The sequence below is a fragment of the Podarcis muralis genome, chromosome 1 (genome assembly GCF_964188315.1).
Source record: "Podarcis muralis chromosome 1, rPodMur119.hap1.1, whole genome shotgun sequence".
Classification (NCBI taxonomy): Eukaryota; Metazoa; Chordata; class Lepidosauria; order Squamata; family Lacertidae; genus Podarcis; species Podarcis muralis.
The window spans coordinates 117,316,019-117,339,175 of NC_135655.1; the positions used below are offsets into that span (position 1 = coordinate 117,316,019).

A 23,157-nucleotide genomic window follows, 5' to 3' on the forward strand; every position below is an offset into this window, starting at 1 on the left:
CATGCACAGATCAGAACTATGTTAACTGAGATATGCAATGTTCATGCCACAATTCACAAAAAGGCGTTATAGGACAGTTGAATGGGAAGAGGTTAAGAGGCAGCTTGAAGTGGGTGGTGGGTGGGGTGGGAGAATCAACCTAAAGTGGGGAGGGGGGAGGGAGGGGGAGGGAGGAAAATAAGTATCCTAGCAAGGGTACAGCAACCGACTTAATTGTTTTACATCAGTTTAACTTATATTATTGACACTTTATAACGTACTGTGGTTTGGGTACTGTTTGAGATCCAAACTTCTGTTTTGGATTAAATTTGTTAATTTTGTGAAACTCTCAACAAGTAGAATGCATTTTTGTAAAAAAAAAAACCCAGATGTTACGATTTTAATCAACTTATTTGTATTATCTGTGCAAGACTTTTTTTTTTAATGGAACGTGTATTTCCTTTAATTAGTATTTGATACAGTATTAATATTCCTATTTATCTTTTATATGCCATATGGATTAAATTCTCATTACTTTTGATCTCAGTACTTTTAAAATATGTAAATCAGGAGGCATCCTCTTTAAAGCAATATTTGCTTACCACATCCATTATTGCCTTGGGCTACAGGAAAATATCTGAATTGCTAAAATTCCAGAGTTTCACAGAAAACCCAGATAGCCAAGCATTCAGACGATTCATCTACACAAATAACTAGCAGGGTATTGTTATGAGTATGGAGGGGGGCCCAGATCCCCCTAAATGTGTTATGAGTTTGTGCCAGCTCCTCCCCATAATTACTGGATTTAGTACAAGTGAAGAATTAAGTAGGGTTTGATTAAGGGAAAAGGTAAAGGTAAAGGACCCCTGGACAGTTAAGTTAAAGGCAGCTATGGGGTTGCGGCGCTCATCTCGCTTTCAGGCCAAGGGAGCTGGTGTTTGTCCACAGACAGCTTTCCGGGTCATGTGGCCAGCATGACTAAACTGCTTCTGGCACAACGGGACACCGTGACAGAAACCAGAGCGCACAGAAACGCCGTTTACCTTCCCGCCAGAGGACGTTTGTCCGCAGACAATTTTTCCAGTCATGTGGCCAGCATGACTAAGCTGCTTCTGGTGAACCAGAGCAGCACAAGGTTTACATTCCCACCGGAACGGTACCTATTTATCTACTTGCACTTTGACGTGCTTTCGAACTGCTAGGTTGGCAGGAGCAGGGACAGAGAAACGGGAGCTCACCCCGTCGCGGGGATTCGAACCACCGACCTTCTGATCGGCAAGCCCTAGGCTCAGTGGTTTAGACCACAGTGCCACCCACTTCCCAAAAAAATTGTATACCACTTTGTAAAAAAAAAATATCAAAGAAGTTTACGAACTTGCACCCCGAAAAGTCAGTAAGTAGAGCGCCACTTTTGTGTGTGCGTGTGACGAGATAGATCGCCCCTGCACATGTGTGAAGTGGCAAACCCGGAAGTAAACACTTCCAGGTTTGCCATGTTCATAACCTGAAAGAACGCAACGTGAAGCAAACGCAACTTGCGGTATGACTGTATTTGTATCCCGTCCTCCCCGGCCGAGACTAGGCTCGGGGCGGCTAACACCAAATATACAACATTGGTATAAAATCAAACAATAATTAAATTACCTCCTAAAAACAAGTCAGGATCAAATTAAAATCTAATTAGATGGCTTTCCGCAGGATTAGGGTTGGGAACAGTAACGTAGGGTTGGGAAATAGTAAATTTCACTATTAATATACTTCTTCTTAATTGTATTTCACTATTAATATACTTCTTAATTGTATTTCAGTTCAACAATTACTTGGATTAAAATACAAACTTTGTTATGTGCAAATGGCTTTGGATACCTATTAGGTCCATTAATTGCCATATAGCATATATTCAACACGTCCTTGTTGACGAAGGACAGCTGAGCATATAAAGGGCCCCATTACCTTCAGTGGCTTAGGGCCTCATCAAACCTAAATCCGGCCCTGAATACCATAGGACACCAGAAATTAACAAATCCTGCGAAACACAACCTATGTCAGTACAAAAAAGGTATTTTAATCTGTTGAAAGTCTTTCTATAAAACCACTTCTTCACCAAGCACCTGAATGAATAAAATCAAGGGAGGGGGCAATCTGAAACACACCTTACTTGCCCTTTCCTCCCTCTCTCAATGTTCAACCAAGCTTCCACTCAGATGCTGGGATAAGACATATATCACAAACACAGGTGCAATAACAGGCTTCCTCAACCTCGACCCTCCAGATGTTTTTGGCCTACAACTCCCATGATCCCTAGCTAGCAAGACCAGTGATCAGGGATGATGGGAATTGTAGTCTCAAAACTGTGGGATGTGAAACACAAGAGCAGTCAAGTACAACATTCCTAGAGTGAGCATATTTACACATGGGGAGGAATGTTTGTCCAGCCAGCAGGTAAACTTCCTGTTTCCTTCTGGGCTGGGACAGACTTCCTCTGCATGTGACTAAAGGTGGGCGTGGCCTCACCTGTGCAGGTAACGACAAAAGCACAGGGCAGCCATCTCTTTCTCTTTGACTACATGCATCGAAGAAGCAACATCTGCTTAGCCAAAGATGCTCTCTTAGCTCCAGCCAAGAGAGGACAAAGGGACTGTCTTCTTATGAGATAGTTTCCAGGTATATGTTACTCTTCTAAGCTAAGTCTGCCTTCTGGGATCCTATTGTGAACAGAATGATGTGTGAGTAAACCTTTTTATACTTTTATAGAAGACAGTGTCGTGTCTTATCTTTTATGAGGAAATAAGGGGAAAATACCAGAACAGCTATTATAGAGGCTTTAGCGAGCCTGAGCAAACACATCCGCTGCAAGTTTAAAAAGGGGAATGTTACTCTGCTAAATTGTAAACTTGTTGGAAAGGCTATTATCAGACAATATATCCTCGCCTGCATCCCTGAACATTCCCACAAAAACATCTGGAAGGCCGAGATTGAGGAAGCCTGTGAAATAAGCTACTCAGCTGTCACATGTGAGCTCTTAGGGCGAAGCTAGACAACCTGTTAGCTCCCTTCTCATGTGATCTTTATACTGCTCCGTTGCAGTGTACACTAGTTTGACTGCCCTCTCCCTCCAGCTTTAAAAAAAAAAAAAGTTTGGCTCAAGGAATGATCATGCCCTTTGCATTGATTAATGAAATATTGTTAGTAATTGTGAAGCAGATAATTCAGGACTGGGTTTGCAGAATCTTTACTGCATTATAATTTTATAAAGATTAATTACCTTTCATAATAAATTTAATATATTATCTATACAGGTGCCGTCTTCTAGCAACGCACAACTCTCAACGTAGGCCAGGCCATCAATGGGCTATTATCATTCTTTTTCACAGCTGCGTGTGATTATAGATTCACCGACGAGTGAAATTCTATATAGCAATTAATTCAGGACAGCTGAGAGTAAGGTTGGCAACATGCATAATAGCTCGGAATAAAGGGTGCCTAATAGCTCAGAATATGCCACAAATTCGCTTTGTGAACACAGGACTTGCAAAAACTTCCTTACGCATTGGCGGAAACACCTAAGAGGTTTTATTTATTTACAGCAAAATTTGATAAATAAATGAATAAATCGAAACCAAAAGGTGAACATGAGATTTGCAAACTTGTGGCCTTCAGGCTACGGGAAATGCATTTGGGATTAAATTTCTGTGTTTATTTTAGTTATTTATTCCGTAAAATTTGTATAGTAAGGTAAAGGGACCCCTGACACTTAAGTCCAGTCACGAATGACTCTGAGGTTGCGGTGCTCATCTCGCTTTAGTGGCCGAGGGAGCCGACGTTTGTCCACAGACAGTTTTTCCAGTCATGTGGCCAGCATGACTAAGCTGCTTCTGGTGAACCAGAGCAGCACAAGGAAACGCCGTTTACCTTCCCGCCAGAGCAGTACCTATTTATCTACTTGCACTTCGTGCTTTCGAACTGCTAGGTTGGCAGGAGCAGGGACAGAGAAACGGGAGCTCACCCCGTCGCCGGGATTCGAACCACCGACCTTCTGATCGGCAAGCCCTAGGCTCAGTGGTTTGGACCACAGTGCCACCCACTTCCCAAAAAATTTGTATACCACTTTGTAAAAAAAATAATCAAAGAAGTTTACGAAAAGAATAAATGAACAATATTATTTATAGGTAAAGGTAAAGGGACCCCTGACCATTAGGTCCAGTCGTGACCGACTCTGGGGTTGCGGCGCTCATCTCGCTTTATTGGCCGAGGGAGCCGGCGTACAGCTTCCGGGTCATGTGGCCAGCATGACTAAGCCGCTTCTGGTGAACCAGAGCAGCACATGGAAACACCGTTTACCTTCCCGCCAGAGCAGTACCTATTTATCTACTTGCACTTCGTGCTTTTGAACTGCTAGGTTGGCAGGAGCTGGGACAGAGCAACGGGAGTTCACCCCATCGCGGGGATTTGAACTGCCAACCTTCTGATCGGCAAGTCCTAGGCTCTGTGGTTTAACCCACAGCGCCACCCTTTAACATTATCTATAAAAACAGTCAGAAACAGCCATTTAAAACATTCAAGTGATAATTAAAACCAGCAATAAGCTAAAAACAGATTAGAATACATGCAAATGCCTCATATATCTGTAGATACACACTCTACATATCTGGATAGGCTTGTCTGAACAAAAATGTATTTAGCAGGCAGTGTACAGTGAAGCTGCCGAGTTAAAAGATCAGGGAATCATGTTTGATATTAATTGTAATAAAACTTTAATATAATCCCTATGGCAGTTCATTTGGTCATGAGATTTCTAAACTTGAAAAAGAATTTAGTTTAGTTTGCTGGTTGGACCCAAATAAATTGTTGCACTTATAGGGTGACAGCAAATGGAAAAACCCCAGGGGAGGTTATGCTTCCACTCACATGTTTTAAAACGAGCCTCCTCTGGTGAGCCTTAAATTTAGCAAAGGCTTTTCCTAATATTGATTATACTGGCAAATTTCCCTCAGCTGTAAAAGTAACCCTAACTATTATTGACTCACCAGCCTGCCTGCTCTGGCTGCCTGGGTGACCTCTGAAATTTATGCTTGATTTTTGCTTCACAAACTAGAGGATGGGTAGGCAAACTATGGCCCCAGGGGCTGGATCCGGCCCTATCGCCTTCTAAATCCGGCCCACGGACGGTCTGGGAATCAGCGTGTTTTTACATGAGTAGAATGTGTCCTTTTATTTAAAATGCATCTCTGGGTTATTTGGGGGGCCTGCCTGGTGTTTTTACATGAGTAGAATGTGTGCTTTTATTTAAAATGCATCTCTGGATTATTTTGGGGGCATAGGAATTTGTTTAAAGGTAAAGGTAAAGGTACCCCTGCCCGTATGGACCAGTCGTGTCCGACTCTAGGGTTGTGCGCCCATCTCATTTAAGAGGCCAGGGGCCAGCGCTGTCTGGAGACACTTCCGGGTCACGTGGCCAGCGTGACAAAGCTGCATCTGGCGAGCCAGCGCAGCACACGGAACGCCGTTTACCTTCCCGCTAGTAAGTGGTCCCTATTTATCTACTTGCACCCGGGGGTGCTTTCGAACTGCTAGGTTGGCAGGCGCTGGGACCGAACAACAGGAGCGCACCCCGCCGCGGGGATTCGAACCGCCGACCTTTCGATCGGCAAGCCCTAGGCGCTGAGGCTTTTACCCACAGCGCCACCCGCATCCCTAGGAATTTGTTTATCCCCCCCAAATATAGTCCAGCTCCCCACAAGGTCTGAGGGACAGTGGACCGGCCCCCTGCTGAAAAAGTTTGCTGACCCCTGAACTAGAGGTTTGTATTGGTTCCCAGAGTACCAAGTACCACTGACAGATAATAACCATCATTTTCCATTATGTCATATTATAACTAAATATATCCATAACACCAAACACCAGGTCTATGAGGTGTCCCCCCCCCCCCCGCACCTTGCCCATAGCCTCTGGCAGTATTAACAGGAAACAGCTGTGTGCATTTGTGTATTTGTGTAGCTGATCTAGTTTGGCTAAACGTTTTGAGGACTGGTCTTTGCCTAGCCAAATTCTGCTTTTAATTACGACTCTCCACCTTGTTCTAGGGACTTCTACCTGTGCTTTTTCTTTGCCACAAAAGACAATCACGTATATCTTAGGCATCCTCCAAATTTATAAATATTGTATATATATATATATCAGTACAGTGATTTAAAGCAAGTAGTTGCATTTGTTGGCTTTACGAGAACATAAAGAGAAAATATTCTACAAATGGAAGATTGGGAGACAAATACGAAAACGCCAGTCTCTTATCTCTAATCAGAAAGGAGCATGATTAAAGGAAGCTCAGATCTAAGGTGACTTGGCAGACAAAGAGAGCACAGATAAAAACCATCCTGTAATTTTAATAATTTCTTCAGCAATACACAAGCTTAAGCAAGCTAAAAGAGAGAAGTGAAGAGAAATTAATTGGGGAGGTACAATATTTCAGTGAGGGGACCGTCAGAGACAGATGCAGCTGTTCTGGAGTGCTCACAGCAGCAGCTAAGCATTGGCAGAAAAGCTGTCAGAGGGATTCACAGAGGATATTTAGGAAAACTTTGAGCAATAATAACAGCACAGCGAGGTACAGTACGATAAAAAGCTTAGCCCATCAACAAAGACGTGGTAAAGAAAAAGAAGTACTTAGTCAAAGGCTCCATGTCAGGGATAGAAAATGAGAGAGAGAGTAGGGCGGGGGGAACCCCACATAGACTGGAAACCGGTTAGAAACAAATTGCTAGCTACTTTGATTTCAAATGTGAAAAAGCATTTCTTTGCTACAATGTTTTATGCACAATTGCTGCGCAAGTCTTTCTGAACCTTTTAGTCTTTCTTTTTAACTCCAAGATAATTAAATCTAATATTAAAAAGCACAATACTTTCACTTACTCTCCACCCCAAACCCCAAGGTTCAATTATATTTCTGCATCTTTTACCATCGCTAGAAGACCAAAAGGGGTTTTTTGTGTGTGAAGTAGGCAATGATGATATGCAAATAGTACACAAATAGTGTTATGTTGTGTAGTGTATGTATGCAACATTATGTAACGTAACAACGACAAAGCTGCCATTCAAGATAGTTCTTTCTTTGTCCTTCATTTATTTATATCTTGCCTTTCAAAAACATTTAAAGCCATCCAATTATGTTGGGGGTTAAGTGGCTCAAATTTGACTTTGGGGAAAAAAATTCACTCTGATGCTAATGGATCATAATCAGTTATGCCTGAGGGAATCAACCTACTTGTCAAGTTATTAGCCGGATCCCCACAATGCCCAACCTCTCGTCCCTTGTTTTGACGTGAATTTGGGAGTCCAGGTGACTAGAGATGAAAGGCACGAGTAGCTGCTTAGGTATCCCAAAGCACCCTGATATAAAATTAAATATCTGCGACAGAGAGTGATAACCACGAAATGTGGAAAGCAGGGGGAGGTGAGGAGAAGGAGATTGCACTGTGACTTCTGTAGCTATGGGGAAAGATGTGAATTTTCAGTAGAAACGGTTCAGTCTAATTCACGTAGTTCTGCATAGACGGTACACCTCATTCTGATTTCCCATCTTTGAATCCTCACCAAAGGATTCAGGCATTAACCAGTTCTTAACAATACTGATAACTGGATATTTCCCCTGAAAAGTAGTACAGTGGTACCTCGGGTTACAAATGCTTCATGTTACAGTCTCCGCTAACCCAGAAATAGTGCTTCAGGTTAAGAACTTTGCTTCAGGATGAGAACAGAAATCATGCTCCGGCGGTGCGGCAGCAGCAGGAGGCCCCGTTAGCTAAAGTGGTGCTTCAGGTTAAGAACAGTTTCAGGTTAAGTACGGACCTCCGGAATGAATTAAATACTTAACCCGAGGTACCACTGTACACATAAACAGTCTGAAATGAAACCCACAGCCTATACCTAAAAATTGGTTATGTACATGATGTCGTTGGCATTGTCTCTTAACAGACAATGGCGTGCACCTCTGACAGTAAAGTCAAACCGCTGTGTTAAGCAGCACCTAAGTGACCTCCCTGGGTCACAAATTTGGGCGGTGTATATAGAGGCCCGGGCTGCCCAGATGATTAGCCTTGCTGATGTGGTTCAAAGGAAAGCAGAGAATATGTTTGGCACCAGCTTAGTGCAGGAGTTGCTGGAAGGAGGTGTACAAGGCACCATCCAACCATTTTAGGGACTCCACTCTCGATTTGTGTAAGGGTTTACTCCTTAGCCTTTTCTTCTCCTGAAGATATCCCACAAAGCAGCGGAGGTTTAGGATCAGAGTTTTCTTCCTAGGAGGAGCCAGTGTGGTGTAGTGGTTAAGAGCAGTAGTCTCGTAATCTGGTGAACCGGGTTCGTGTCCCCGCTCCTCCACATGCAGCTGCTGGGTGACCTTGGGCTAGTCACACTTCTCTGAAGCCTCACTCACCTCACAGAGTGTTTGTTGTGGGGGAGGAAGGGAAAGGAGAATGTTAGCTGCTTTGAGACTCCTTCGGGTAGTGATAAAGCGGGATATCAAATCCAAACTCTTCTTCTTCTTCTTCCTAGGTGGTCTACTTTCCTTGGTTGAGGAGCCCCATCTGCCCCTCCCTTCTCTCTACAGTCTGAAATGGACCATTGGACCCGCTATTGGTTTTGTCTGCTCAATCCACTGGAGCCCGTCTTTGCATGCAGGGCAAGTTCTCAGCTCACCACGGTTTTGAGACTCATCGGCTACCCTCACCTGGTTTAGCCTGCCAGTCGAACAGCTTTTGGAAACAGAGCTGTGTTCTTGTTCTTTTTCAGTGGTACCTTGGTTCTCAAATGCCTTGGTACTCAAACAACTTGGAACCCAAACACTGCAAACCTCGAAGTAAGTGTTCCGGTTTGCGAACTTTTTTTCAGAAGCCGAATGTGAGCGTTATGCTTCCGTTTTGAGTACCACACTTCCGTTTTGAGTGTTACGCTGGGGTCTGTCTGTTTTTGCTAATTATTTAGTATTTCTGTTTCTGCGGCTCTTTTTCATTTTGTTTTTGTGACTGTATGGAATCCAGTCCAGCTACTGATGGATTGATTGTGTGACCACAGAACATTGTTTATTGCTTTCATTTTATTATCAATGGTCTCATTAGATAGTAAAATTCATGTTAAATTGCTGTTTTAGGGGTTGTTTTTAAAAGTCTGGAACGGATTTATCCATTTTGCACTACTTTCTACGGGAAAGGGCGCCTTGGTTTTGGAACGCTTTGGTTTTGGAATGGATTAAGTTTGAGAACCAAGGTACCAGTGTAGTTGAAATGTGAATGTTTGGTGATGGACAACAATTTCTTGTTGATCAGCTAGGCGAATGATATGTAAATTGAAGAGCCCCCCCCCCTTTTGGGGCAAGTCGTGTAGCTAAGATGGATAGAATGTTGTTGTTTTACTTGCGCATTATTATTATTAAGACTATGCTTGACCCTCACCCAAATTGAATGAAGGGATATGATATATGCAATACAAAAGACAACTGATCCACAAAGTGGAGAGGGCTGTACGTTCAGCAGCACTTTTATTGAATGCTACAAGAAAAGTATTTCTGTTTTTGGTGTGTCACAGCTGCTAATCCTTCAGTCACAAAAGAGCTAAAGTAAATGATAATAACAATAAACCTTGAGACTTTGCCTTGAGGCTTCCGCTGGACTTGCTGCTGAGATGAAATGGACAAGGGGCTTCTCTCCAGACTTAGTCTGTTTTTACCCAGGAAGCTTAAAGTGGTTTTTGTTTCCATTGATTTGTGTTTGCCTTGAGAATTTCTTGGTTTAACTTCATGAAGACATTGTGCACAACAGGAGTGCACAGGCTTCCAGCAATTTTTGTGTGGGTGTTTTAAAAGGGATCATAATATGTAATGGGAAGGTGAGAGAGATTAAAGTTTTACTCTGGATTTACTTCTGAGTAGGCATGCATAGGATTGCACCACTTAAATCCCTGAAGCAATAAAAGTGTTGACGCCTGCTGATCACATTCAGAGTAATCTGAAGTCCTCCCATGGACTGAAGAAGACAACTGAAGATCTTGTCTCCTTTTGAAGTATCAGTTGAACAAAGTCTTTGCACAGGATACTAACAGTGAAATCCTATATTTGTTTACTCAGAAATAAGCCCCGCTGAGTTCACTCTGGCCTATTCCCAGGTAAGTGGCCACAGGATCATAGCCAAAGTCAAGAAAACCAGGCCTTTATGATGCTTCTCTTTTACAAATGAAATATTGAACTGTTTTGTTTTCTTCTCAAATGAAAGAGGGCCTTTTCACACAACAATCTTCTCATCTGTTGTACACAAGCCACAGGTTTTTGCCTTGGTGGTGGTGTACTATTCAAACTCCAATATTTCATCACTGATAGAGATGCAGGTTTATTGCAGTCGGTATTTGGTGGTTTTGTGTGTGTCATGAGTCCCAATTAATCATCAGACATGAATGACACATTTCCTTTCACCATGGTGGACAGATGCGAAAGAGAACAGGGTTGGGGAGAATGGGAAACTTCTGCAGGTGATACAATAGTTTTGCAATATTTCCCCCCCCCCAGACTGACTGCCAATTTTAAAATATTGTTTTTAAATCCATGAGAGGCATGTTGCAAAATTTGTCGGAGATTTGTTTAAAATAACCCAGTTAGCAGCATGTTTTCACGAGTGACACCATGATGGCTTATTTTGTCATTAATGCATCACTTCTGAAACGCAATACAGAAAATAATGCTGAAAACAGATGAGACTCATGTGTAAGATCAAATTCATCGACATTCTGATTTGCATGGATCATTCTAAAGTTTCAGGAAATGTATGGGAAAGAGCTGGGAGAGATTTGCAGCTGAACCAATGTGACTTACTCCAAAGTAAGCATGCATACTGCATAGAGAGAAACTTTCAGCATTGCTCTTTCAGAGGCGAGGCCTGGATCCTTCACAGCAACGTACTGGGAACATTATAATAAAGGGAAGCAGTGGGGGAGAGGAAGCAATCTGGAGTGGACAAGAGGCAGTTGTGAAATGGGTCACTTAGTCATACAGCTCTTTCCTAAAGCTGCTGTTTGTGGGAAAGGAGCTATCAGGGTGGCTTTGCCTTCATAACTGAAGGAGCGTCTCCATCCCCATCGTTCAGCCCAGAAACTGAGATCCAGCTCTGAGGGCCTTCTGGTGGTTCCCTCACTGCGAGAAGTGAGGTTACAGGGAACCAGGCAGAGGGCCTTCTCGGTAGTGGCATCCGACCTGTGGAATGCCTTCCCATAAATAACTACCTGATTTTTAGAAGACATCTGAAGTCAGCCCTGTTCAGGGAAGTATTTAATGTTTGATGTTTTATCGTGTTTTTAACAGTCTGTTGGGAGTGTCTGGGGAAACCCAGCCAGATGGGCAGGGTATAAGTATATTGTTGTTGTTGTTATCTGTGTGTAAATGTGAAATTGAGTCCTCAATCCCATGTACTTTCTTGTAAGGTGACCAGATGAAACAGAGGATGTGGCTCCTGTATCTTTAACAGATGTGCAGAAGAGGGAATTCCAGGACGTGTGGTTTGCATGAGGAGCTTCATCTGCTGAAATTCCCTCTTCTACACAGCTATTAAAAGGTACAGGAGCCCTGTCCTCTTTTCATAGAATCACTGAATTGTAGAGTTGGAAGGGGCCACAAGGGTCATCAAGTACAACACCCTGCAAGGCAGAAAACTTTTGCCCAAAAGTTCGAACCCACAACTCCAAGATTAAGAGCCTCATACTCTGCCAACTGAGCTATCCCATCTGGTCACCTTCCTTACTTGTGCAAGACTGGGCTACATATATGGCCCGTTGAGATGGCTGTCCATTCCATACCCTTATGTGCTAAATTTATTCCAAGAATAATAAACGGCACTGCATTTGCCATTTCATTTTAGCTCAAGCTACACACCAGGCACTCGGTGCAATTCAGGCTCACTGGGGTGTGAAAGCATTTGAATTTCCAGCTGAAGAGCTGCGCTTTCAAAAGCACTGGAATAGGCTATTAGTCTTCAACAGGTTCATATCTTTAACACTTACTCATTTAAGAGTGATTGATAATCACTGCTTCCCTTAAGTGCTTTAAACACATTACCAAGAAAGGCTGTGGCCGCCTGCTTGTTCCCTCCACCTCCAACTTATTTCCTTGATAGATCAAGTCAATGGTGTAGCCGTTTCTTCATCAGAAACAAAATAATAATAATTGGTGCTCCCTTGACACAGGAGCTGTCACAAAGCTAGCTTGTATTTGCTCACAAGGGACTCTCTATTGCTCCAATTGCAGAATTCTGCCACTTTCACTCAGCGTGGGCAATAGTTTGCTCTGGTAATGCATCTACCATCTTGTTGGGCTACCCAGAGAGAAAGGTATTATTCAGCGTTAAAGAGAAAGCCAGGAGTGTAAAAGTGATGTCTCTTACACAGGCTTTGTTGCGGGGGGGGGGGGGAATGGTTTCATTTAGCAGTTTTATTGTTTAATGTGTAATGCACACATCCTCAAAAGTCCTGTTCCATGAATACCTATGTTGTTGTTGTTTAGTCGTTTCAGACTCTTCGTGACCCCATGGACCAGAGCATGTCAGGCACTTCTGTCTTCCACTGCCTCCCGCAGTTTGGTTAAACTCAAGTTGGTAGCTTCGAGAACACTGTCCAACCATCTCGTCCTCTGTCGTCCCCTTCTCCTTTTGCCCTCCATCTTTCCCAACACCAGGGTCTTTTCCAGGGAGTCTTCTCTTCTCATGAGGTGGCCAAAGTAGTGGAGCCTCAGCTTCAGGACCTGTCCTTCCACTGAGCACTCAGGGTTGATTTCCTTAAGAATGGATAGATTTGATCTTCTTGCAGTCCACAGGACTCTCAAGAGTCTCCTCCAGCACCATAATTCAAAGGCATCAATTCTTCGACAACCAGCCTTCTTTATGGTCCAGCTCTCACTTCCATACATCACTACTGGGAAAACCATAGCTTTACGGACCTTTGTTGGCAAGGTGATGTCTCTGCTTTTTAAGATGCTATCTAGGTTTGTCATCACTTTTCTCCCAAGAAGCAGGCATCTTTTAATTTTGTGATTGCAGTCACCATCTGCAGCGATCATGGAGCCCAAGAAAGTAAAATCTCTCACTGCCTTCATTTCTTCTCCTTCTATTTGCCAGGAGGTGGAAGATTGTGTTCTTGAAGTGGGGACTTACTCAATAAGGTGAAAGTTAAAGGACCCCTGGACGGTTAAGTCCAGTCAAAGGCGACTAGGGGGTTGTGGCACTCATCTTGCTTTCAGGCTGAGGGGGCCAGCGTTTGTCTACAAACAGCTTTCCAGGTCATGTGGCCAGCAGGACTAAACCGCTTCTGGCACAATGGAACACCGTGATGGAAGTCAGAGCGCACGGAAACGCCGTTCACCTTCCCGATAAAAAGGTGGAATATAAAAATGGTGGCCAAATGGAAAAGGAAAAGAGGGAAGCTGTTCCTGCTTAGAAAAGGGAATTTCTGCCAAATATATTATTAAAAAACTGGCACGGCAACTCATTGCTTTACTTACTTGTTACATGCACACACTGCATATAACTCAAAATTTTGTGGGGCTGTTTCGGTGGGTAGAAAACATTTAATTACCGTATATGCAGCAAGATGTCAGGAAGAGGCATCAGATCTTAATCTATGAACGTTGCACTTTGGCTCACTGCTGCAAGTCATGTTTGCTCCCATCTTGCTGCAGGTTTGATCTTGGACTTATCTGGTGCTGCTGTCACTTAGGTCACTGCTAACCTGCTGGGTATAAATGCTAAGTGTCAAGGCAGCCTCGAGTTGTTTGCCTGAGCAGCAGTTTCTCTTGGTTTGGTCTTCTGCTTCTCTGCATGCCCCTCCCTCTCCAAACCAGATGCAGTATCCTGATTCTGCCCCCCTCCGTGCAAGGCCCTCCTGCTTCTGATTTCTACGCACATTGCAACAGGACTACATCTTCAACTCCAGGCGTTTGGTTTGACCATGGCTGCATCCTCCTGCTCCCACACCGTTATTCTGACCTCAGCTCACTTGTAACGGTTAATTCCATCTCCCAGCTGGTTTTCTGCCATTTCTGTCTTGGCTGCCCACCTTCCTCTCGGCATTGTCCCAGATCTTAAAAGCACACCAGTGCAAGTAGATAAATAGGTCCCGCTTCGGCGGGAAGGTAAACGGCACTCTGGCTTCCGTCACAGTGTCCTGTTGTGCTAGAAGCTGTTTAGTCATGCTGGCCACATGATCCGGAAAGCTGTCTGTGGACAAACGCCAGCTCCCTTGGCCTGAAAGCAGATGAGCGCCGCAACCCCGTAGTCGCCTTTGACTGGACTTTACCATCCAGGTGTCCTTTACCTTTTACCTTACTCACCTGGGCTTCAAGCTCCAAGCCCTGGCCAGAAAATACATAAACCTGTAGCTAGCAGACACACACTGAGAACCAGCAGGGGTTGGGAGACTTCAAGAAATGTATTAACACCCAGTTAACAATTTTCCTTTGAGAGTTTTCTTGGATACTATACGAGATCGTTGTTTTTAAAAGTTAAATCAATAAGCTTACTGAACTGTAGGGTACCTGGGCCTGGGGTTGTCTGTTTATAGGATGCATGAAGTCCAAAGGGCTTTTGTTTGTTTGTGCATTTACAGTCATACTGTGGGATAAATACGCTTCAGGATAAGTATTTTCAGGTTGCGCTCCTCGGCGACCCGGAAGTAATGGAACACATTACTTCCAGGTTTCGCCGCTCGCGCATGCGCAGATGGTCAAAATGATGTCATGCGCTTGTGCGGAAGTGGTGAAACACAGCCCGCGCACATGCAGACGTGCTGTCGCATCTTACGTTCTGTTCAGGATGTGAATGGGGCTCCGGAATGGATCCCGTTCGCATCCCGAGGTACCACTGTATTTATAACATGCAATATCCCACCCTTTAGCTCCAACCAGAGCTCTTAGGGAGGTTCATGATAAAAGCCGGAGGCCTGCCCAATATTTTGTTCCCTTTTCACTCTGTTGTTTACTGTTTTCCCATTGCTTGTTTTGAGGCCTGGGCAAGCCGGGTTGTCCTCTTATATACCTGCTGGGATTGACAAGGCATATGACCCTCACCTGAATCTCATAGCTCTCCTGGCGAGTGCTTTGGTCTGCCCACCAGATACCAGGCACTCTACTATTCTAATTAGATATTTTGTTGCCATTTGCAACTGTAGCTGCCTCTGATTAGTTATCATTTAACTCTTGGGGAAAATAATTAGCATCACGTGTCATGTGCATGGAAGTTGCCGGACCAATTAACCAACTAGAAGGATTACTGTTAATAGCACCAGTTTTCCTATAACTTGATACTGCGGGATAGTTTTGATAAACTGCAAAAGCATTTTTAGTTTGCTTTCTGTTGCCACCCTGGAACTTTTCTTTATTAGTGCCACTTTGTTTTGTACCATTCCTTGCAAATGAAGGAAGACAACTTTTCTGCTTGTATATGTTATTAATATAATTTTGCTTGCAGCCATACATCAATGAAAAAACTAAGGAGACTTTGTAAATGAGAAGGCCTTTTGCTGAGAAGTCGCAATATTTGGTATGTCTGCTAGGGAAAGGGCTCCGCAAACAGAGCCAGCACCGAAAAGGTCCTTTACCTGGTCATCACACATCTCCCCTAAGAAGGATCTCAGCAGAATCCATGACATTCAAGACACTGGATATAATGTATCCTAAGGCTACATCCTTAAGACAATGGTACAACTGTGAGACCCACTCATGTGATCAAAGCATGCCTAAAATGCACAGCAACACTAACAATGTAGAGATGATAGACAGAGATAGAGTAGATCCACCATCATGGTGGGTTTCCATTCTTTGGGTGAAAAGCAAGGGAAAAGATTAAAAGGTAACTGACCCTCTGTTGAATTTGATGAATATTGCCCACCATTGCTGCGACTGAGCATCTTTCACAAAGAACAGGTATTCTCAACATTAAAGGGTGTTAGGTTTTATTAGTGTGTTTGAATATGTCTTACCTTGTGTTTCATGTGACCTCAGTGGACAAGAGAACTTGTGATCTGTCACTGAGTTGGACTGGCTGGTGGGCTGCAAAGTCTTCATTTGGTCTGAATGTCTTAGAACAATCACTGGCGCCGAAGTGTCAGCTGAACCCTTTATTTTTGGGGGGAGAAATGGGAAAGATTTCTTTTAGGGGGAAAAACAATGCAAATCAATATCTGAATTCTATTGCAGCAGGAAAACAAAGTGTGCAAATGGATTTGTAAGAATACAGCCTAAACTTCTGGACAGCTTTGTGCAAATGCCCACAATTATAGATTAGAACCATTTAGGATCCGATCTACCCAGTTTCAGTTCTGTCGAGGCCTCTGGCGCTCCACAATATGTTGTTATCATTGTTATTTACAGTATTTACTTTTTTTTTTATCTTGTCCTTCCCCTCATGAGAACCCAGGATAGCAAAAAACAACAAAGCCGCAGCGTGGAAATATAAAAAAGTTAAAGCACAGTACAAAGTCAGCCTTAAATTACATTCAAATTACAAAGGAGGTTTGAATTGTAAATTGTTCAGATTGTGCTCCAAAGTCCTGTCAGAACAAACAGGACTTGAGTTGCCATTTGAATAGTTATAATGTGGAGTGGATTTGGGTAGGGAAGGAGTTCCACAGCTGGGATACCACCATGGAGAAAATCTTGTTTCATGTGGTAATCCCCCCCCCCCAACTCACCCTCCTCTGGGTTTATACATGAGCAGACAGCACCTGTATTTGACTGGATTGAGCCCTGTGTGTTCCCTGGCCAACAGTGTTTTTACACCTGCGTCTCCGAATGTTTATTTCTTTCTTGCCCCCCGGTTCACTCCTGTACCCCGGCACAGAGGCAACTAATAATGGCGTATACTGTATGCTGATTTCCCTCTCAAAGTTAATTTGTATCTTTAGAAGAAGAGGGGGAGAAAGCTATAGGAAGGTATTAATCTGCTTAACATTTCTAAGTACATCATCCAAGGGATTTTGTTTTTTTAATCTTACATATGCTCAGCAGAGTTACTGGCAAAAACGGTACATTTTCTTCATTTCATCCTTTCAACATCAAATGGTAAGCAGCAAAAATTGGATCAGACTTCAAAGACTGCGCTGTGCTCCCAGTCACAGAGCGACTCCTCCATTTCACATATTGAATTCAAGCAGGATATCAAAGTGCTACCAAAGAACCTCAGGTCCTTACTCAAAAAGAGGCTCTAACATCTGTAGAAAGTGAAGTGTACAGACAAATCACCTCAGGGAGCAGCTAGCATTTATTCTCAGCAGCAGATTTCCAGCCTTTTGATTCCCTTATTCACTGTACCTCCCTGTCTTTCTACAGAACTAAAGTTCTTAGCAAGCAGCCTTTTGTCTCAAAGACTTCAAAACACCACTAACGGTTTCATGTTCTGATGGTTATGCCAAGCAACCGTGAACACACTTCAGAACGGTAGATGCAGGGATTTCGTGTCGTTTTAGAGTCTGAGCTTCATAGTACCTTGCTTGTTTGTTTGTCGAGAAAACCCAGCTCTGCAGGAGAAGTTGCGCTGTTGCTTTGCTGCCTAAAACACAACAAGAAGTTATAATCATTGTCGTCATTTTAATACTACTATTTCTCTCTTTTTAAAAAAAATAAAATTATCCACATGTGCCCAGCCCATCAATCATGCTTCCTCATTGGGTAAGCAAATTGCTGTTTTATTTTACTTTATTTCATTTCATTTCATGGCTCACCTACCATTCATCAAACAAATGACACCAGGGTGGGATACACAAAATCAAACTCACAATACAACAATTCCATTATAAATAAAACCTAGTACAGTGGCACCTTGGTTCTCGAACGTAATCCGTTCCAGAAGTATGTTTGACTTCCAAAACCAAGGCGCGGCTTCCGATTGGCTGCAGGAGCTTCCTGCAATCAAGCGGAAGCCATGTTGGACATTCGGCGTCCGAAAAACGTTTGAAAACCGCAACACTTACTTCCGTTTTTCGGCATTCAGGAGCCAATTTGTTCGTCAACTAAGCCGTTCGAGAACCAAGGTTCCACTGTATAATTATCAGGGTGTGTATGTGTGTGTACATGTATATACACACACACACACACTTCTGAATTTACTGTTTTAAAATATTAAAAGTATAATGTATATATCATGATTGTGCATGGAACACATTGCTTTAAAATGAATAAAACAGCAGGTCTCCTTCAGTAAGAACACTGGTTAGGATCAATAGTCGTGATATGCAAGGGAATTGCACATGCAGCCAAAACTTTGTTTATTTGCATGTCTCTGCTACCTTTCGAAGAGGCAAGCCACTTTTTTAATTCATTGCCCTATGTAGCTTATCTCTTCAGGAGACAACTGCTAGCTCCTAAACACGAAAACAAGAAACAAAGCTCTAAGTAGCTCATGGCATTCTCCCCCCCCCCAACACTTATCACCTCTTTTGTTACCCTCAACTTGAAATTTTACTCTGTAAACATTATCACATGCTGGCAACTTCGCTGAGGAGGTGGGAAAATCCAGGGAATTGGCTGGAAAATCTTTGCCATCTTTGCTTCATTCATGAAGATACAAGCAGTGTATATACAAGACAAACAGGTACAGTGGTACCTCGGGTTAAAGACGCTTCAGGTTACAGGCGCTTCAGGTTACAGACTCCGCTAACCCAGAAATAGTACCTCGGGTTAAGAACTTTGCTTCAGGATGAGAACAGAAATCGTGCGGCGGCAGCAGGAGGCCCCATTAGCTAAAGTGGTGCTTCAGGTTAAGAACAGTTTCAGGTTAAGAATGAATTAAATTCTTAACCTGAGGTACCACTGTATTCCTAGAGCAGGGCCCTTAGCCCCTCTCTTCCAGGCATTTCAAACTAGTAACTCTCAGCTCTCATCTATTTCTGTCTCTCAGCTCAAAAATCCTCACCCCCCCCCCAAAAAAAATCATATCCCTAGATTGTATTTGTGTCTGATCCCCAACACTGCAGTGTGTTGTCCATTTAGGAAACATCCAAAGCCGTTAAAGGAACATTAATATGCAAGTTTCTTTGGTTTTTAAATCAAATTATTAACTTTTGTCAGGCAGCTCTTTAGGCAAAATGGTAATGACCACAGATCCATTCACAGGAATCTGGCAGCCAAACTTATATCGGTATTGACACATGTGCAAATATATTGTGTCTGGGTGAATTCCCCTCCCCTCCCAATGCCACGGGGCATTGCGGTGATTTTCAGGTGGGTGGGTAGGTGGAACCTGCAGCACTTTCAGGAGACGGAAGTGGATGAGGGCTTTTCATTAATTTATCTTTTTTCTCTCCACTGTTACATTTTTACCTTTTTTTGTGAGCAATACCTGCGGAATTTGTACTGTGTGGCGTCTCATAAACACAATCAAGTACTAAGTACAGTGGAACCTCAGGTTACATACACTGCAGGTTACATACGCTTCAGGTTACAGACTCCGCTAACCCAGAAATATTACCTCAGGTTAAGAACTTTGCTTCAGGATGAGAACAGAAACCGTGCAGCGGCGGCGCAGCAGCAGCAGGAGGTCCCATTAGCTAAAGTGGTACCTCAGGTTAAGAACAGTTTCAGGTTAAGAACGGACCTCTGGAACGAATTAAGTACTTAACCCAAGGCACCACTGTAGTAAAAATTAGAGACAAGGGAAAACACGTTACCACTGCTGCAAGCAGCAACTTGGAAATGTGTCTGGAATGCCCCATGACAGGGCCGGCCCATCCATGAAGCAAACGTGAGGCGACTGCCTCAGGCAGCAGATCCCAATGTCAATCTTTCTTCCCGCCCCGCCCCCTCCATTCCTAATGTAGATCTTCCTTCACCCCTTCTTTCCTGGCAGGGAAGGGGGCACCATTTTGAGACCTGCCTCAGGTGCCAAAATGTCTTGGGCCAGCCTTGCCCCATGAGAATGATAACATGCAATGGTGTAGGGAAAGCTTGGAGCGGGAAGTAAGTCCAAACCTTTTCAGGGGCATTTTTCTGGGTGTACCCCCACCCCCCACCTCATATCCCAGGGTTAAGTCCTGGTCTTGAAAACAGACAGTGGGAGCTGAACCCTATCACCAATTTAGTCCTGGGAGAAATGAAACAAAACTTGTTGTGTAACAATAACACAAGTTATGGTTTCCTGGAAACCTGGTTTAATTAAGGACAACGATGGAAAGGGCCACAAACCATAAAGAGGCAGTAGTTCCTCTCAAGTACCTATTTCCCAGTGTGTTGGCTTATGTAATTTGTGGCTTGTGGCTAAAAGGATTTCACTGCACCTCTGCTTGGCCACTTAATTCGTTAAGGCCTCATCCTGCGGCTGCTGAAGTCAATGGGAACATTCATCACCTACAAATGTACCTTGCAGGACAGATTCTTGAAATGAATGGGCCACTTGACTGTGACAGGAGTTAGTTGATCGCATAGATCACACCTATGCCTGTCCTTTCCCCAAAACGTTGCAGCTTCTTTTTTTTATTGAGAAAAACGTTTCACCATCCATATTTGATATGTGGACTTAGTATTTCTTTGACTGTTTTCAGCTGTATTATATCCTTCTGAATGTGATTCGATCATCTGAATTGTGTAATGCACTGGCAGTGTTGATATGCTACTGTTGTGAAGGGACGCGGATGGTGCTGTGGTCTAGGTGGCGCCGTGGTCTAAACCACTGAGCCTCTTGGGCTTGTCAATCGGAAGGTCAGCGGTCCGAATCCCCGTGACGGGGTGAGCTCCTGTTGCTCTGTCCCAGCTCCTGCCAACCTAGCAGTTTGAAAGCATGCCCAAAAGTGCGAGTAGATAAATAGGTACCGCTGCGGCGGGAAGGTAAACAGTGTTTCTGTGCGCTCTGGTTTCTGTCACAGTGTTCTGTTGCACCAGAAGTGGTTTAGTAATGCTGGCCACATGACCGGGAAAGCTGTCTGTGGACAAATGCTGGCTTCCTCAGTCTGAAAGCGAGATGAGCGCCGCAACCCCATAGTCGCCTTTGAGTGGACTTAAATGTACTGGGAGCCAATGTAGGTCTTTCAGGACCAGTGTTATGTGGTCTTGGCGGCCACTCCCAGTCACCAGTCTAGCTGCCGCATTCTGGATTAGTTGTAGTTTCCAGGTCACCTTCAAAGGTAGCTGCCCTGGACACAGATTTGACCTGCGCCTCCATGGACAGCTGTGAGTCCAGAATGACTCCCAGGCTGCACACCTGGTCCTTCATGGGCACAGTTACCCTATTCAGGACCAGGGAGTTAGGGGACTCTCCAAATGTAAACTGTAGTGGTGGTGTCGGGGACTGCAAGGGAAAGAGGCCTTTGGAATAAATACAATAACTTACTTTTTAAAAATGTTTATGTTTATTGCATGTTTTTGGTTTATGCTGTGAGCCATCTCAAGTCCTGCGCTGGGAAAAAGGTGGAATATTAAGCAATCAAACAAAGAATCCAGTTTCCATAGCAGTTCGTGTTGGTTCTTGACCTTGGGTTTATAAAACAATGTCCAAAATCTAGAGTCAAGGACTGCACTCCTATGTGTGCTTTCTTAGAAGCGATGCCCAATAGAGTCTGTGGAACTAAGTAAACACCCATAGATTTGGGGTGCACAATTTTCATAATTCTCATCAGCATCTAGTTTCTGTGAACATATTTGCTAATATAAATACAAAAAATAAGAATCAACCGATGAATTATTTTACTCGGCGTTACTGTGTTGCTACCAGAAACATCGTACAATCTACATTTGATTTTTTTTATAAATATAAAAAAACAGACTCCATCAACCCTTTCAACTTTGTCAATGCAAAAATCAAATACAAGCGGCGTTGCTCCCTTTGATCTGGTGTGGGAAAGGTTTTGCATGTGTTGAATGTATCATGTTCTTTTGAGGCATCCATTAGATCTTGACAGGTACAGTGAGTTGTATTGTAATACTTTGTTTAGAGATACTGTCGGATGAGTTGAAATGATAAATGGTGCCATCACGTGAATGTAAATCATCTGCTTCCCTTTTCAAAATGCCACTCAGACAAAAACTGAACTGCAGAAGAGAGACTAAAGACTGCATATCAAGTGAGCAATTCAGCAACAGGCAAATTCTTAGGACTTCCTCAGCTAAAAAGTGAGGATTTCTCCTCAGAATCACCGCAGGAGGAGATACCAAGCCTTAAACGGCCTCGGTCCTGTATACCTGAAGGAGCGTCTTCACCCCCATCGTTCAGCCCGGACACTGAGGTCTAGCACTGGGGGCCTTCTGGCGGTTCCCTCATTGCAAGAAGTGAGGTTACAGGGAACCAGGCAGAGGGCCTTCTCGGTAGTGGCACCCGCCCTGTGGAACGCCCTCCCACCAGATGTCAAAGAGATAAACAACTACCTGGCATTCAGAAGACATCTTAAGGCAGCCCTGTTCAGGGAAGTTTTTAATGTGTGACATTTTAGTGTATTTTTGGTCTCTGTGGAAGCTGCCCAGAGTGGCTGGGAAAACCCAGCCAGATGGGCGAGGTACAAATAATGAATTATTATTATTATTATTATTATTATTATTATTATTATTATTATTATAGCTGTCAACGTTTCCCTTTTTTTAAGGGAAATTCCCTTATTCTGAATAGGATTCCTCACAAGAAAAGGGAAAAGTTGACAGGTATGACCAAGCCTCCCCCCCAAAAAAATAATTTAGTATGAAGGACACTTCATCCCCCTGACCAAAATTCTGAGGGTAATCATAAGGGAAAGAGAAATCTGGGAGGCAGCTGAAGTAGATTTTTTTTTGTAGCGATAGGTGACTTCAACTATTCTAGGTAAAGGCCTACTTTATAGAAGATAATATTCTGTTTGAAGGGCTGGTGACTGACTCCTCTGTTTGAAAGGTTGTGGTATCTGGATCAAATCTGATTTAAACAAAAGGATTTCTAAGAAGGGAGAGCAGGGGCCTTGAAGTTACCTATCAACATTTAACACCGGACAGCAGACTGAAGAGGTCAGTCTTCCCCACTAGGGTGACATGTATTTCTATTTAAATTATAGTAATCATTTCTAGATTTGCATCTTACATGTAAAGTAGCATTTGCAAACCTTGTCCTCTTTGGGGGGGGGGGGTAATACTTTTTCTTGTTTTTGCAATGCGTGATTGACTATCCTGAACTACTCACACAAGTTGTGACAAAGATAGGCAATTTC

The 23,157-nt window shown here is 43.4% G+C and overlaps 1 protein-coding gene across 1 annotated transcript in view; it reads right to left on the reverse strand.

The window, feature by feature from the left end:
* MYO3B (myosin IIIB) overlaps positions 1-23,157 on the reverse strand; it is a 252,794-nt gene that overhangs the window by 45,248 nt on the left and 184,389 nt on the right. The window contains exons 29-30 of the mRNA XM_077917134.1: positions 17,486-17,549; positions 15,982-16,117 (exon numbers count right to left, since the gene is read on the reverse strand). Of these exons, the coding sequence (XP_077773260.1) occupies positions 15,982-16,117; positions 17,486-17,549 (200 nt within the window). The remainder of the gene's footprint in view (positions 1-15,981; positions 16,118-17,485; positions 17,550-23,157) is intronic.